This window comes from Accipiter gentilis, chromosome 14, assembly GCF_929443795.1.
Source record: "Accipiter gentilis chromosome 14, bAccGen1.1, whole genome shotgun sequence".
Lineage (NCBI taxonomy): Eukaryota > Metazoa > Chordata > Aves > Accipitriformes > Accipitridae > Astur > Astur gentilis.
Genome location: NC_064893.1, coordinates 3,193,564 through 3,210,954, shown reverse-complemented (window position 1 = coordinate 3,210,954; position 17,391 = coordinate 3,193,564). Strand labels below are relative to the sequence as shown.

Here is a 17,391-nt window from a genome sequence, read left to right as displayed (position 1 = left end):
GCTTTGTAAAGTCAGTATATATCAAAAGACTTTTGTTTAGTTTTTAAAGAATTATAGCAGGTAAATGAGAATTCCTTTTGTATGTTGAACTCCAGTTATCTTAGACATGTGTCAGAGCAACTGTACTGAGAAGTATTTTTTAAGCATTTTTCCAAGTCTAGAAAAAAATTGTTATTTATTAAATTTGTATGCTATATATATGGGATGAAGATGGTGTTACCATGACTTTAACAGGTCCACTTATTCTAGAGAATGAGACGAGTCTTGCATAACATTGATATCTCCCTTTTAAGGCCTATAAGCCCTACACCCACAAAAAAACCCTTCCAAACCATCTGTAAATGGATTCCTTATTTAAAATAAGGTGAATATTTTATCTCTCTTACTATGTCCATGTTTCTGCATGATACAGTAATTCAGATATGAACAGCAGATAAGGGTGAATAAAAATATGTCAAAAACTTAAATGACAACATAGGCAAAATAGCTTTTTAAAAAGTGCTATTTGTGCTGACTTTCATTTCTACCCCTGTACAGACTCGCATTGCAAAACGAAGCAGAAAGCTAGTGGACTACGACAGTGCAAGGCATCATCTAGAAGCCCTGCAGAGCTCAAAAAGAAAAGATGAAGGCAGAATTACCAAGGTAGCACAATTGGAAGGATGCTGGCAGAAGACTTGGGGAGCTTGGGTGGCATTTGTTTCTGTGCAGAGGCAGAGCACAAAGTTTCTCTTCTTTTTCCTCTCTCAGAAATGGAAATAATGATATCCTTAAGCATAAATGTGTATGGCGTATTTTGGTGCATGTGGAGGGCATACTCAGCCTCTTTCAGGAATGAGTCCCGTTTGAGCCCTAACTTTCTCACTTGATGAACTGAGGGGACAGAAAGTCCTGTGTTGGCCTGCATGGTGTGGGACTGAGTCACATCCTTTGTTAATAAGAAAAATTGTAAAAGACCCACAGAAAAAATGCACAAACCCAGTTTTGGTAGGTTTTGCTATGTTGTAGTGATTGCAGGAGTCACACTGTTTCATTTTGGTTTAGGCAGAAGAAGAATTTCAAAAAGCCCAGAAAGTGTTTGAAGAGTTTAACACTGATTTACAAGAAGAGCTGCCATCTCTGTGGTCACGGTAAGCCTGGGCAGATATCATCTGGAAGGCCTAAAGGGGGAGTAAGGACAGGGAACCAGGGGACTTTAATGAGCTGTTAGAAAATGGTTTGATGGCTCCTTGAAGATCCCATCCATTACCTTTTTGAAATAATAAAAGGAAAAATGCCTGCAAATGATACAAAATTATACTTACTATAAGTATATTTATGCTTATTTCTTTTAGTGTATCTTGGCACTGAAGATTCATTATCATATCTTCATTGTGAGGTACAAAAAGGTCTCCATTTTATAGGTAATGAACTGTGTCAGAGCATGGAACAGCAGATCTTGACTATGACCCACTGCTTCCATAACCTTTTTCAGACACCTCTAGTGGTGGATACCTGATCCTTTCAAGAAAAAAAAGCCACTTGTTAAAAAAAAGGAGGAAATGTTTTCTTCCGTCAAAAGTAACTGTACAGAGCAGCCACATGCTTTTCCAGATTTGCAATGGGTCTACTTGTAGGACTTTTTTCTGTAAAAGGTCTTGAAATGAAGAACCTTACAAATGTATAATGATTTTATGGCAATTGTTATTTCCAAGTTCCTATAAGGTACTACCGAAGCAGTAGAAGAAGAGAAAAACTACATTATAACTACATCAGAATACACATTTCATAGTTTTGCACTGACTATATCTGCAATGTAAAAGCATTTGATGGCATTCGAGATGTTTAATCATCAATTGTGTTTATACAGAGATGCAGACAAAATGAAAGGGAGAACAAAAGCAGTAGAAAAATAAGCATCTCATTAGTGTGCTATGTTCTTTAACAAATGAGAGTCTGGAGTGAATCACTAAAGTATCCTTTGTCTTCTCTGCCTTCTAAATTAATTCCTGTTAAATTTCAGATCAATAGAGGGTTTTCCTGCTGTGTTTCTGCCTATTTCAGTTAAAAAGCTTCTTAGTACTTCAAGATATTTATTTTATGGGTTTACTAAAAGTAAAACTGCACATGAATGATTTAGAGTAAGAGCCCTTTTATTTCAATATGTGTGTTGCCCACTAACTAGTCTCAGGGAAAGGTAGAATTTAATTTGGGCAATAGGCATAATTTAGAAAGCAATTGCTTTCAGGGTCCTTTTTTTTAGTCATTACAGTTCTTCAGGAAGGAAATAATCCATTGAGTTGACATTTTATAGGCTTATTCTTATGCCAAAGATGATTTTTGTTAAAGGTTTGGAGAAATTACACATGAAAGTTTTAAATAGGAAAAGAATAATTCAAAACCTAAGAAAACACCTTCTACTTTCGAAGTGTACAAGAGGTATGTAATCACTCACCCCAAGCAGGCAGATTTTTGACTGCATGTGGAAAAATATCTAGTCTATAATAGAAATTATTTTCTTTTACATACATATGCATGTATTTCAGGGCTGATTTCGTTAAGGAGGGCTGAGAATGGGACACCCACCCCCAGGCCGTACTGAGCTGTATACCTTAAAGCTGCCTCCAGATGCACCTGCACCACCTAGGTGCTGCGATAGCATCTCGGGCACAGGTGCTCACAGTGCCAGAGTGGTACTTCTCTCCTTTCAGTCAACAGTTGCCTGCTGTCCAGTGGGAGACAGGGTGCCCAGAGCACCTTGCCTTCTGTGTGCTTGTGCTGCATTCGTGCCAATCCTTTTCCAGTCTTCCCCTTCTCTAAAACAAGCTGAAGCCCTCTGCTGTGGAGTAGTCTCAACTTGGTTCACTCTGTGCAGTGTGAAATATGATGGTTCTTAACACAAACAGAAATAATCATGAACGAACTAGTCTGAAATTTTGACATTTGATCCAATTATTTGCTCTGCTGAGAATAATAGTCAAGAATGTTGCTTGTAGTCTGGAAAAAAAAGAATTAATTTGCCTTTGTGGCCCTCCCACCCCTATCTTTTATTCTCTTTTTCCTTTCTTTGTGCCATCCTCTGTAGACGAGTTGGCTTCTATGTGAACACCTTCAAAAATGTATCCAGCCTCGAAGCCAAGTTTCACAAGGAAATAGCTTTAGTGAGTAAAAATGAATATCTCGTGTAAAATGGATTATGTGATATGCGTAACAGCAAGCAAATGTCTTGTAATGCAGCAGTAAAAATCTAGCAGAGGCACACATGGGAATTTGCCCTAGATCCAGATTTGTAGTATAACCTTTGTATTTGTTTGTACTTGCCATTTTTGTACTCTCCTTAAGTAAAGGGCAGCCTGTACAGTTTTGGATTACAGTGTGTTATCAGTTGTAGCACTAAATTCACTTTCTATTTTGATAACTTCTCTATTCTTTTTAGCATACTGTTACTTTCAGTATATTTTCCGTGACCAATTGCTAAGCATCTCACTGCTTTAATCAGTGCAAGAAAAACGTGTCAAGCATTCCCCTCAAGGCTGCTATATACATTGTCAGCAATGCAACGTTTTATCTGTCAGTTAGGCATATCAAGCAGTTTCGGTGAGGTTCTTTCTAATGTACCTTGCTAAGTTGCAGTGTATTATGTATACTAACCTACTAATAGGAAACAAAATTGTTTGGAAAACTCACTTGACTGAAGTCCCATGTAAATTGGGATTAGGTTTTTGAGGGGAAAACATGAAACTTCTTGGCTATCCATGTTGCTTTAAACTTTAGGCAACCTCCTTCATCAGAGGTCAGGCAGCAGTCAGTCACACTTAGAAAATTGTTCTCTGAAAACCAGCTTATGTTTTTGAAGCACTGCTGTTATCTTTGATTCCATGGATTTGGATAGGTTTCCACTGAGGCTTTTGATATATGTGGCACTGAGTATTTTTGGAAGGATCTATATGTCATTTTAAAGTTATCAGATTGTGTATTATCAGGTTATCAGTTATCAGACCACATTTATCACCTGTGTTTTTAATCATGACTATACTGCTTCATATAAACTCAGACAAGTGTTTTGTTTTCTTAGCTATGTCACAAACTGTATGAAGTGATGACGAAGCTTGGAGATCAGCACGCAGACAAAGCCTTCACCATTCAAGGGGCACCAAGGTGAATTTACTGGTTTTTTTAATGAATTGCACTACAGTAGGCTTTGTGGGTTTCAGCATATGTAGTAATCACCTACACCATGTGTAGCGATTGCTGCACAACACAGTTGCTGGGTCTGTTCGTTCAGGGTGGTAGATGAAGGTACCTTGGATGAAGTTCTCAACATGAGTAAAGGTGCAAAACTTCCTTCATCACCCACCTATTTTTCCTTTCAAATAAAGAATAAAGGCCAAATTCTCAGCCGTTGCAGTTTAGTCTAGTTCATTGTAGACTGTTTCACCAATTTGCACCCACTAAGTATATAGCTCATTTATTCTTAGATGCTTAGTTTACAGCAATGTTGCTAACTCTCAATTTACTTTAAAGCCTTGAAATATTTAGCTGTGTTTTAGCTCCTAAAAGCATATGATAGGTAAGAATCCCAACCTTTGTAAGTCAGCTTTTATCTCTTCTGCTTGTGGGGAAAAGTAAAAAATGTGATCTGAGAGCGCATCATAAAAGCTGAAAAGCTGAAGCAAAAAGAATGTCACAAAATACCATATTTTTAATGACTTTCAAGAGAAATCTTGTCTTAAAATAAAAACAAAAACAAAAAAAGTTTAAAGTCAGGTGCTTTAAAGGTGCTTTCCTAAAGTTGGCAGATGCCAGTGCACTATTTCTGATTTTTTGCTTGCAACAAATGTAGCCTTTCTGCTATAAGTTGATCTCTCGGTACTGTAATAGCGATAGGCAGAAAAGGTTGAAATTATAAAACAGTGAGACTTATAAAAATACAATGATATTTAGAGTGAATACATAAATCCTGAATTTCCAGCCAATCCTAGCTCATCAGAAGCAATCAGAACAATGTTATAGCTACTGCTCTTTTGCCCTCAAGCTGGGCTCAGATTAGCAACAATTAAGACTGACCAAGCAACATAACATCTGCCTCAAACATATGGCTGATATTTCTACATTTGTTTTGATCTCACATTGGAAGAACAAAGAATGAAATACTGAACCTTCTGACCTAATGCAAAATTCAGAACTACTTAATTAAGAACACGTCCAAACTTTTTGATTTGGATCAGTTCAGTGTTAATCCATGCTCATATATACTTACGCACTGCCTTCCAAGTTGTTAGCTTATGCATCACCACTTCCAGCCCCTTTAGGATGGACTCATGAGCTGGACTATGTTTCCACAAAGGATTTGTAAAATACTTTTATGGGATCAAAAATAATGTAGGGTTGGAAAACTTCAAGCAGGTTTGTTTGCAGTAAACAGATATTTTGTCTACCTGTGTCTCCTAGACCATGTCAAGCATGCACATGCTCATTCCTACTGAATCGCTTGTTCCATCAATGAGAGAAAGAAATAATAGTTATTGCTGCAAATGAGTAGACATAGGTTAATGCAGTGTGATCTTCTTAACTTATTTCAAAAAAAGCTTTTTAAAAATACATTGTTATTTTAGTTACCATGTTCATCTCTTTTGCTGTACTGTTCACAGAGCCTTGTGTGAAAATCTGGATAGATTTTGACTTCCATTATTAGTTCTGATGCTCTAAAAGACTACTCAGGAGTGGGTCTTTGTAAGATAAAACAGCTTTCCTTTTTAGATGCATGAGAAGTAAATACTAGACAAGTACAGTATCTAACCTTTCCTTTAAAGAACTGTGTACAAAGAAACATCTCAAAAACTTGTATGCTACTGAATACTCTATGCTGAAGGCAATCTGGGAAAGAAATTTCTTAATAACTGCTTATTTTTTCTTTTTTAATATTTCCACAGAAAGAGGTGGTGAGTGTGAGCTAAGTCTGTCCTTTCCAAAGAACAAATTTTTCTTGTGTTAGCATTAGGAACATGTTTATGGTGTGGTCTCTTCAATCAGGTAGCGCTTCTGTTCTCCCTGAAGATGTGTAGGAGTCGCTCTTCTCTTACCGAGTACTGTGATTGTCGAGTGCTGTAGTTTATAGCCTCCCCAAGTTGTAAGCTTTCAGCATTTCTAGGTAGCTGAATATGGCTCAGTGTTTGCACCAGGTCCTTTCATGGGAAGGGCACATCAGTTCTCAGGACTTCATCAGATCTTTTCTTAGTATCAGCAGAGCTCTGTTGAAGTCACTTGACTACTGCTTGTTTATAGTTGTGATGAGTTGTCCCTCTAAATGTGATATCTTTATAATAATCTTGGTTGTGTTTTATTTTATTGAAACCTTTCTGAAGTTGCCAAGCTTTTAAAATTATTTGCATTATTCATTGTTATGCCTTCCCCTGATTTTTTTATCATTAGAGCCTTTTATTCTGAGAACTGTGTGAAATGAAGACAATAATTCCATCTCTTGTTTTATGATAGTTACAAACTTATATGCGAAACATTATTTCAAATACAGAATCTTAAAAATGCAGGTACTCTGTTTCCCTCAAGTTATAATGATCAGGTAAACAGATGTTCCAAAAATTCAAGATCACTGAAAATTAAAACTTTCTTTGACACTGTAGATCGCTCAATTTTAACTGAATTTAATTGCGGTTTTACTTTTAGTCATTATATAATGGCTCGGTTCATCTCCAGTATGTACTACCTTTTGTGGTCACTGGCATTACATCAGGGATGCAGTTCAACTATTGCATCAAATTGTCAAGGTAATAAGTCAGCACGACATGTATGTCCTCACCATTGCTTTGCTTTTGTCTAGTGATTCAGGTCCACTCCGCATTGCAAAAACACCATCACCACCAGAGGAGGTCTCTCCCTTGCCTAGCCCTACTGCTAGTCCCAATCATATGCTGGCACCAGCATCTCCGGCACCAGCCCGACCTAAGTCACCCACACAGGTAAGTGGAACTCTAGCAGGAGAAACTGGCCTGTTGCGCAGTAAAAGACAGTAGAGATGATGGTTTTTTCATCTAGGCTGTGACTGAGAAGTGACAGGGGGGCTACTGGCCCTGTTGCATTCTGTTCTGTTCGTTGGTTGTTCATCCCTGTGTCACAAGCGTAGGTGGAAAGTGGTTTTTATATAAGGGAGAATGAAGAGAATTTAAGGTGCCTGGTGAACTGGGGGGACTTGTGGTGACGAAGCAAAAAACTTCTTTAAAAGTTGCATAGCCTCTAAGGATCCGTATTGCAGCAGCAATAGCTTGCAAAACCTATTTCTAAAACCTCCTTGTGAATTTCAGTACATTATATATTTCTGCTCTTCATTCATCTTCAAATTTATGCTTACCCTAGAAAAAAATTAGCCAGTGACTATCATTGGTCTGGCCAGCCTCTAAAACACTAAATAATAGAGCTAGCTTAAATACTGCTGTGATAATTACTGATTATTAATTCAAGGCTTATTGGTTATTATTAACACTGGACTGAGAAGTTTGACACTGTTGGAGTCACTGGAATAATTTCTACTCTCACCAATATTGGTGGAATAAGAATCAGTTTCATGCATCAGTTTCTTCTGTAGCAAAAGAGTTGTATGTGATACTTCCTGAACGTATCAAAGACTTGTGTTGACGTTACTGATGTTTTCAGAATTGGCATAGTTTCTGTGCTGATTGCTATTTCTATGGTGTGAGCACATCAGAAGAAATCTAGTTTTGCATTTATATACATGCGAGCACAGTTGTTTTCTTAACACCTCACTACCTGAAAATTCATCTGGTAGGACTCAGTTTAGTCTTACTGGTGCCAATGGTATTATGTCACTATACCACCTGAGGATTTTTTGTGGAATTTTTTTCTTCTTGGTATTTTGACAGATTTTAAAATTATCCAATAGTTTTGGTATTATTCCAAGCAATTACTTTATCATAGTTATGTGAATCTCTGGAAAGCAGGGGGAATTAGTAACCTAAGCACCTTTGAGGTGCTGTGCTTCCAGAGATTATATGATCGTAGCATTAAGCAGGCTTTAAAGGTAGCAACAGGTGGGCAGGGACAAAAGCCCAAAGCTAAACAGGAATGAACCTAAGAAGCCAAAAAGCTGCAGAGGCCTGGTTCTGTGCAGTATCGTCCTTCCAACTATGGGCTGCATAGGAAGTGTCTTGCACTGTGTGCCTGTCACAGCAGAAGAAAATCAGCCAAGAAATGCTTTTGTATGAAATCTTAAACTTTGAGTTGGAATGAGTTTGAAACATAGAGTTGTTTTGCTTTTCCCACAATGTTTATTTCAAGGCTTTTGGTGGTGAACAACCAAACAGTTCCTTTCAACCCATGGCTTATTCCCACATTTAAGGTGAAGCAGCAGAGATAAAAACCCAACATAAATTATTTAGGCCTAGCTTGAAGCTCTTTTCTTTTATCCCTGAACTAATCTGTGACATTTTTGCTGTCTGCCTAGCTGAGGAAAGGTCCACCAGTCCCACCACTGCCTAAGCTCACACCCACAAAGGAGTTGCAACAGGAGAACATCATTAACTTCTTTGACGACAACTTTGTCCCAGAAATCAATGTGACGACCCCATCACAGGTAAGCTTCAGAGGATGGTGTATGGGTCCAACCTTGCAATCACCCTAAGTTCTCCAAGATAGTGGCCTTGGGGCTGATCCCTGTGGGGAGGGAGGAGGAGGGTGCAGGTAGAAGGCAGAGGCACAATTACCATTTTATGTTATCTTGAAAGGGTCACACATACTGTATTTCATCTTTGAATAGGCCACAAATAATCACTCAAAAGGGCTAATATTGCTAACATACTGAAAAAAAATGAGAGGTATCCTGAGACGCCTAACTAAAAATATTGCAAAGCAGCCATATTTGAGATTTAACTGCATCCAGATTGCATTACAAGCTCAGAGTTCATCTAAGATGCTTTTTTGCTAATCCTAAGCATCTCAAGTGGCACTTTACAGTGATCCTTCATTATTTCTGTTTCTTCTATCAAAATCATAAAAAGTGTTCCTTTTTACTTTTGAGTGATTTAAAAAAAGTGGATCTTGGCTGTTTTAATCAACATTTTGCAGGTATAAAAGTTTGGTCCAGCTATATTATTCATTCACTTGGTTTTGACTCATATAAACATTACTTACACAGCAGAGAACTGGTCAAAATTACTTTTATCTCATTATTAGGAAATTGTGAAATTTTTAAAAATTGCATATAACAAACAGAAAAGCCAGAGCTGTGTAAAATAAGTCTGTATAATTTGTATTCAATTATTCAGCTTTTATGCAGTTATGGTAACTGCTGGTTGTTCAATAATGGACCCTTTCTGTTATGGTAATTACAACTCTGAAATGTGAGCCTGTGTGTGATAGACTGGGGAGAAATATGCAGATCTGAAGCTTATGCAGAATGTTTACAAATTTTTGTTTTCATGTGAATTATTGTTTTTGTACTACTTCATTTGACAACACAGGAGGGTGTAGGCACAGCAATGAAAAACAAAATTGTTGTAAAGAATTTGAACACGTGATGTTTTGTTTTCTTGTGGAGGGGAGAAAAAGGCATTGCCATCCACAGGGATCTATTTGGAAGAGAAAAGAGTTATTTATAGTTAAGTCCCCATGCAATTAAAGAATTAATGGTAGCTCCCAGTATGCAGCCACTGCTGGGCCTTCCTGCTGAAGGGAGCTTGCACGTACCCTGACTTCATGGGAGTTATCACTCTGGCAGCATGAGCCTTGACATCAGTGGTAAGAGTTGGTGTAACCTGTGCTAGATGTGGCCCCCTGCATTAAATGCTGTATCCACCTAATCTTCACCTGTCAGGCCAGCCAGGGAAGCAGAAATGGAACCGGTTTGCTTTTCTATTAAGAGCTGACACTAGAATGGGGCTTTAAATGAGTGTAAGTCACATTTCCAGAATCTTTCCACAGGAGATTGGTATAAAAATGGAATGGCATAATAAAGATGGGGTATGCTCCTGAGAACTGAAATCTTTCCCTCTTCTCTCAAGGAAAAATTGATCTCCCTTCAGTGAGTGATTTATGTCCCTCCCTGGCCACATTCTCATGAGTCATCTATACTTCTCCCTCCACAAAACCCACCCCCAAGACTAAAGCATCCTTACTGTATCTGAGATCTCTGAGTATGTAAAAGCATACCCAAACAGTGTGATGTATAGACTTTATATCCTTCTGTAAGAGAACCATTTATTGAAAATATATTGCATGAAATGCACCAGAAACATGGACTTACTCCTCTTGGTGCTTATGGCATCTCCTGTACTCCCAGAGCCTTTGTTGGGCACTATGGAGGAAGCTATAGAGCCTGCAGAGCCATCTAATGGTGCAGGACTTCCCAAAGGACCACTGCTGGTGTCCCTGGCACTGTGCTCACTCAGAGGCACAAAACCAACAGGCTGATGAATAGACCTTTGCTGCTTTACACCCACGTTTCAGAGGGTATTACTAACAGGCCAAACACTTTTCTCTTCTGGAACACAAATAGCCTGTAATTGCTGTTGTTCATCTTTCTTTACCAAGCAGTACTAATGCATTCAGTGTTGTGCAAGATGGTGAAAGACAGTTCTGCTTGATGCTGTTGAACATTTTGGCCCTGATTCAACAAAGCAGCTTATACTTCTGGTTTATTCATTGTCAAGAATGGATTTAATTACTGCTAAGTAAAAGAAAGAAGTAAGAAGATATGATATTTGGGTGACCAGATGAAAGGATCATTTATAAATGAGTGTTCCTTGCTTTATTTCTTGTTTTCTTTACATCATATCACTCCCTAGTGTCCAGTTACTAGCTTGGACATTGTAGGCCTTTATAGTATGCCCCCTCCAGTTACTTAACGTGTCTTAGTGTCTCTGACAGCTCTGAAGTGAACAACCCATATCTGCTAGAGCTATTTTAAGGCTTGTACAGACTGTGTGCAGAGAGGGGGTGGCAGTTCTGGTGGTCCTTGCAGGTTTCTTGTGCCTTCTCCATTCCCTTTTGCATACATGTCCTCTGAGATGTACAGCCTTGCTTCTGCCACAGGCACCTCTTTCAAATGTGGCATTTATTCATGCTTTGTCATGCTATTGGGAATTAAGACAGGATGATTTGCAAGCCTTCCTGTCACAGTTTTGTCCCTTATTAAGGGATTTCCTGAGGTTCCTGTTTCTCCTCATCTAACGTGTTATCTCAGTTATTCTATATGTTTATTTGGGCCTTTGTTCTTAAAGTTACAACAAGTGTTCTCTTCATTTTGATCTGAAGGTAACAGGTAATGGTAGTTTTTGAAGTCAGTGATCAGTACCCTGTCACTACTGATACCTTAGCTGTCATCACACCTGGCCTAAGTGAGACTCCTATTCATTTGATTCAGTTCTTATAAATAACAGCTTCATTTTCCAATCTCACTGATAGATAATTAACTTTTCCTTCTCCATCCATTTCTGATTATGTGCTAGCTAGTGCTGTGTTGTTTCATCAAGCTGTATGACCATATGAGTACTAGTGCCTCAAGGGCATATGTGATGAAATCTAAATACATTGGATGAAAGGCATGACAGAATGAATGTAATGCTGGTCACTGGTGGTAAAGGCTGTTTTGGCTTTGACTTTTTAAAGTGTGAGACCATAACACTGGCTTCAGTGTGTCAGACCAGTTACCTGTCATCACCAGTGGCCAAAAGCATAGGCCAAGGGAAGAATATAAAACAAGGCAAGCAAAGTTGGTAATCCTTACACCCCCTTTTCCTATAGTCTCCTAGCCTCCAGCCATTTGCGGCTTGGGGGCTTCTTCAACATGATTTCTTCCTATTTAGTAATCCTCAACAGACTACTTTGCCACAGATTTGTTCAGTCTTTCAGCACATATAAATATTTCATATTCATACTACCCGATGGCAAGGAAGTCCCCAGCTGAACTCTGCCACACGGAGCACCACCACCTTTTCTTTATTCCACATCTGCCCCCATCAACTTTGCTGGTATTTGCCTTCCTGCTTTGGAGGAGTCATGGAGCAGCAAGACCCCTGTGCCTCTCAGGCTAGTGTAGACCCGGCTCACATCACCCCTAGCACTCCTCTTCTAGACTGAAGAGTTCCAGGTCACTCTGTCATTCCTAGCATGGGAGCTGAGGAGCTAATTTGACCACATTTTCAGATGACACAGAGAGCTCAGATGTCTTGTGGCATATGGAAGCCATTAATTACCAACATCTGTTTACCAATAGTAACACTAATTTGGAAAGTTTACACTCTTGAATGTTTTAATAATAGAAAGGCTTTGTTTGTTTATTTTACTACCATCATCATCATCATTATTATTACCTCCTAGTTTTGCTGTTTTTATGACTGCCCTGTTGTTGTGGACATCCCCTGGTGTACACTTTGGTCACAGTCAGGGACAGGACATTGGGCTACGTGGTTACCATTCTTACAAAAGATTATATGTGAATGTATGTGTACAAATAATTTCCCATGGTACCATTTCCAATCTGAACACTTTCCAAAATAGCATTCTAATGAATACTTTACTATCTACATATTATGTACATCAAAAGGCAAGCTTCTCTCACTATTTAATAAACACTGAACAGCTAGCAGTAGGCAGTACTAGCCTTGTTACTAAAACCAAGATGCTTGCCTAGAATGTTTATCATTAGTGATAATTAAATCTCAGCTAAGTTTCACACTAATTAAAATTTTATGTTGAAGCATGCTAATTATTTGTTCATGTTACTTTACAGTGGAAAAGACCTGTAGCCCATTGAACCAATATATATATATATTTACAGTGACCTCAGAGGCCTTGGCTAATTCATTAATTGCAAGCAAAAAAAGGCTCTACCATGTAATACAGTTTTGTAAGAGCAGATCAGTGTAGCAAGAATCAGTTAGTGTTATGTAAGATGTTTCCTAAAGTTTAGAGCTAAGGGCAGCATTAAATGTAAATTGGTATTCATGTTCAGAATTGAAATTTAATTCAAATGCATTTATGTCCTTCTGTATTGGCTTTTTACTATGTTTGTGTTTAGGGAGAGATTCACTTATTAGAATATATGGACATTGGGTGACATTTATGTAGTTTTTAATTTTGGTTTCTGTCTCAAAGCACTTTAAAAGGGCCTTCACAGTCAAATGTTGAACACTCAGCACTTTTTCAAAAGGGCTGTGACTTGTTTAGGCTGAAAAGGCAAAGCTGCACTACAGAGAAAACACAGGCATCATAAGAGTGAAGCTCGTAAAATTAAAATTAAAAGTTACATTAAAGCTCAGGAAAGTATTCAGAGCTTCCTCCCCTCCTGGCTTGCACCACAGCTAGAAAGTCTGTGATATAATTTTTTTTTTTCTTGGGCCTCTTAATATTTTGCTGCTCAAGGCAGCTTTTGAAAGATGAGTTTTTCAAGAGTTATGTTTCTTTTCTAACAGAATGAAGTTCCTGAAGCTAAGAAAGAGGAATCTTTGCTAGATTTGGACTTCGACCCTTTCAAGCCAGAAGTTGTATCAACAGGAGTTACTCACTCACCCATGTCTCAGGTATCTCTTTGCCTTGATATAGGCAAAGCATATGAACACAACGTGCTGAGTTTTGTAGCAAAGATTTGCCTCTTGTACTAATGAGCAGTGTATCTGCAGTGTCTGAAAAACTTGATCTTACTGAGCAGTTCTAGTCAGCCATCTATCTTTCCTCTTAAGTATCTCTGTACTTGATGATGCACTGGAAGTAGAGGAAATTGTCAGGTGGTAAAATGAGATGTCTGCCAGTGAGAGTGGTTGCTGGTACCTTGGCCCTGACTTTGGCATGCCATTATTTTCCATCTTTAGAATAACTCTTAGTGCCAACATAATTCTCCAGCGCCTGGTTTTTTGACAATTTTTCTGACCTGGCTTTGACTCTTCATGTCTGGAAAGATGCCTTAGGGGACCTAGGTCTCGTGGAGTCAGCATGTGATTGCTTTGCTGTGATGGAGTTTCTGTACCAAGCAGTGGATATGATCTGAGTGGTTTTGCTTTTGTAAATCTATTTTAGACCTAACCTCAAGGAAAATGAGAGGATGGAATAGGATGTTTCCTTGCGGGATGTTGTGTTAAAGAAATTCTGCATTCTATGGTAGTTATTTGCCATGGTAGTTTCTTGCAGCAATATGAAAAAAAGAAGAAAAGGAAAAGGAAAAAAAAAGGCTGATATATCAAATTGCTGATTTTCATTGACTTACTCTAGGAGACCTGCTATTTTAAGATCCAGAACTTGCCCTCACTACCCATAGCGCTGATAGTACAGTAGGGTAGTTCTCCTGGCCAGCAGAGCTGTAGCTCTGTGTTGTACACAAAGAAGGAAACAATATTAACACACTGTTAGCAAAACCTATTATCCCTGTGGCTATCACTAACCTGGCTTGTACTGTGAGACATGAGAGGACTAATCAGCTGTTCAGGAATGTAGCTCTGGGAAAGGAGTGAGAAGACAAAGAAGTTTTAAGGCTGAGATAGTCCTGGTTCTCTGCTGATCTCTTCCTCAGTTAATTTCTTATTTGGTGTGCAGTCCTAGTTATATAATGAGATCTGTAGTGATTTCTGATGCGTTACGCACTGTCAGAAAAACAGTGCATTGTCAGCACTCAGAACGTTAGCTGAAATTTTTCATTGTGGTTTGCTAGGAGAATTGTCTAATTATAGCAGAGGCTTTGTGCATCTTGTTATTTTTTTTGCTCCCTCTGAACAGGGAAGAGGAAGGGGAAGGCGAAGGGGAAAGAAATTCCTTGGCATTCAGCAGTGACAGAAAACTCTAGCTGTGACATTCCTAACTCTACCCTGTCAGCTTGTCTTGTAATAATGCTGATTAGAGCAGTGGGATCATTAAACCAAAGACATTTAACTTTTGTGACAGAGCACATTTGTCCTGACATCCTATTGTACAGATTGTAGAAGTTCATTAGTTTAGTGAAAAAGAGTTAGTTTAGATTCAACAGTATCGTGAAATACAGAATATAATTCCATGTAGAAAAGTACATTGTAAGTTCTCATCTAGGTGAGTAGGAAGCATTCATTGAGCACCTTCAGTCTCTCCTCTCCTTTCACTTTTCCTCCCAACATATGTTTATGAGAAAGGATGGTCCACATTCACAAGAGCGTGGATGAGTCAGACCACAGTATTTTTAGAAGGGAAGACAGTCCTGCAGTCTGGGTCTTGGTCTCACTGTATGTGGCAGGTCATTGTTGTGGCAGCATAGACAGAATGAAACCTGTGGTTGCAGTCTTTGGAGAGCCCTGTGCTACCTTGCAGGGAGATTAAGATGAGTGCCTTAAGTGGTATTTCTATATGTGTATAGTTTTTGCCTCAGTCATGGATATTTTCCCCTCAGCAAACTGCTGAAGTAGTGACGTGAAGATAGTAGTCATCTGTGCCATGATGCCTCAGGAGATGTGGCGTGACTTCCCTATTGATCATTTAATTAATTACCTCCCTCCACTGCTCTGCCAGGGTGATCAGACCACAGTAAGTGAGCCCTGGTCTACCCTTCCTCACTTGCTTTTCTGTTTCTATGGCTGCTTCAGAAGTGACCTTTCTAAACATGCCTGGCCCTCACCTCCTTTTACTAGCTGTGGTTTGTCTCACCTTTCCCTCAGTTTGTTCCTTCACCCTCATGCTCAAAGTCTCACGAGCAATGAAGGGAAAACAAAAAAATTAAAAATGAGCAATCTTTCCTTCCATGGAAGTCAGTAGGACATCTAGGGTTGATACCAGTTAGCACCGTAAGAACAGACCTATCATTTTTTCCTTAAAGCTTGAATGTTCAGCTAATAACGTTACAGCAGAGTAAACAGGTGCACTTGTGAATTACGTCCACAGAATAAGCATGTACCTGGACTTAAACCAAATTAAACTGATTGAAGAATGGCTGTTGATGTTGATTTGCTGTAAATCTGAGTAGTGAGTTGTTACTGTGTCTTTTTGTCAAAGCAGAAGTTGCTCAGAGAGCCATTCTGTCCTTATAAAATAAGAAGCAGGCAAGAAAAGAAGCTAAATGCAGCAATCCTTTCTCTCAGGCAAATGTTAGATGTCACATTTAATATTTGCAAATATTTCAGGAACAGTTTTACATTTTACTTTATGAACACCTTTAGGTTTTGTTTTTCATGGACTTTAACCTAGGTGTGAATATAGTACATATGGTTTGCAGCATCTCAGACAGCTTTTGGGACCAACCAGCAGAGTTCCTTCTCGTGTGGTAGTCATAAAGTCTGCTGCTTTTCTTTCATCTGTCCATTCAGCTCTTCTGCTGAGAGTTCATTAACATTTATTACTTAACAGACTGGACAAGCAAATGAAAACAACTTTCTTGTTTTCTTTCCCCAAAAGCATGCCATTTTCATTTCTGGTGTCAGTTATGAGAAAACCCACTTGTTCTCAGTGGATAGCTCAATCATTTTTTAATAGGCTAAAAAACCTGACCTATGTAAGCTTTTTAAGGCTTACACCTTGCATACACTCCTGTACCTGTTGAATGTCACCAGCTCAGAATCTGGCTGTTACTCAGGCACGTGGCGGTGTGAGTTTGCTGGAAAGCACCAACTGCTTTGAAGTAGGAAATGCCACAATCCATTGCATACTGCCCATCCTATTTAACCAAAAAAGCATATTATGCAGATATGTACCCCCCCACACACACATGCACTAATAAATAAAATATATATGTATTCTAAATATGCATATAAATAAGTTTTCTCTTGTTAGTTAATGCACACAGTTAGGTAGCATGTTGAACATACAGTATATGAACAGTGTTTTTCTAAGATCTTCTTTTTTCCGCTCTTTTTTCAGACATTGCCATGGGATCTATGGACGGTAAGCCTGACATTTATCATTGTGAATTGGGATGTTTCTGTGGTTCTGATTTTGTAACACCATAAACTCATATTTACAGTGCTTTTACCAAAAGCCAAGATAAAGAATTTACAGACCGTGACAAACGCTTTCAAGTATATGAAGCCACTGGGGATCTTTTGAAACCACCACCAACAAAAAATAATCTCTATTGCTTGGCCTACAAAACCTAAATGATGTCAGAAATCTAGGCTAATAAGATTCACAAACATTATAGCTAAGTGTGTGTTGCTTTTATTCTCATGCCTGCCTGAATTACAGCTATAAGAGGGTAGGAATGGATGCTAGTCACCTGTTTTAATTATCTGAAAGTGTAGTTCCTCAGGACTTTAACCCAATGGACAACCATTTTCTCAGAATTAATGAGTGAAGAGAGAATTGTCTCTGTGGGCACAGAGTGAACTGGAGTTATTCACAAAAGAAGCTGCTACTTCAGGAAACTGCATGAAAACTTTCTTCTTCATCCTGGTGCCAGATCAAATACAATGATCTGCAGGAAGAAAATAACTCATT

General features: G+C 38.7%; 1 protein-coding gene across 7 annotated transcripts in view; it reads left to right on the top strand.

Annotated features, from left to right (window-relative positions):
- AMPH (amphiphysin) overlaps positions 1 to 17,391 on the top strand; it is a 121,266-nt gene that overhangs the window by 78,494 nt on the left and 25,381 nt on the right. For all 7 annotated transcript variants that reach the window (XM_049816839.1, XM_049816841.1, XM_049816838.1 and 4 more), the window contains exons 6-13: positions 538 to 645; positions 1,045 to 1,130; positions 3,065 to 3,140; positions 4,055 to 4,137; positions 6,818 to 6,956; positions 8,456 to 8,584; positions 13,422 to 13,529; positions 16,816 to 16,839. In XM_049816839.1, coding sequence (XP_049672796.1) covers positions 538 to 645; positions 1,045 to 1,130; positions 3,065 to 3,140; positions 4,055 to 4,137; positions 6,818 to 6,956; positions 8,456 to 8,584; positions 13,422 to 13,529; positions 16,816 to 16,839 — 753 coding nt within the window. The remainder of the gene's footprint in view (positions 1 to 537; positions 646 to 1,044; positions 1,131 to 3,064; positions 3,141 to 4,054; positions 4,138 to 6,817; positions 6,957 to 8,455; positions 8,585 to 13,421; positions 13,530 to 16,815; positions 16,840 to 17,391) is intronic.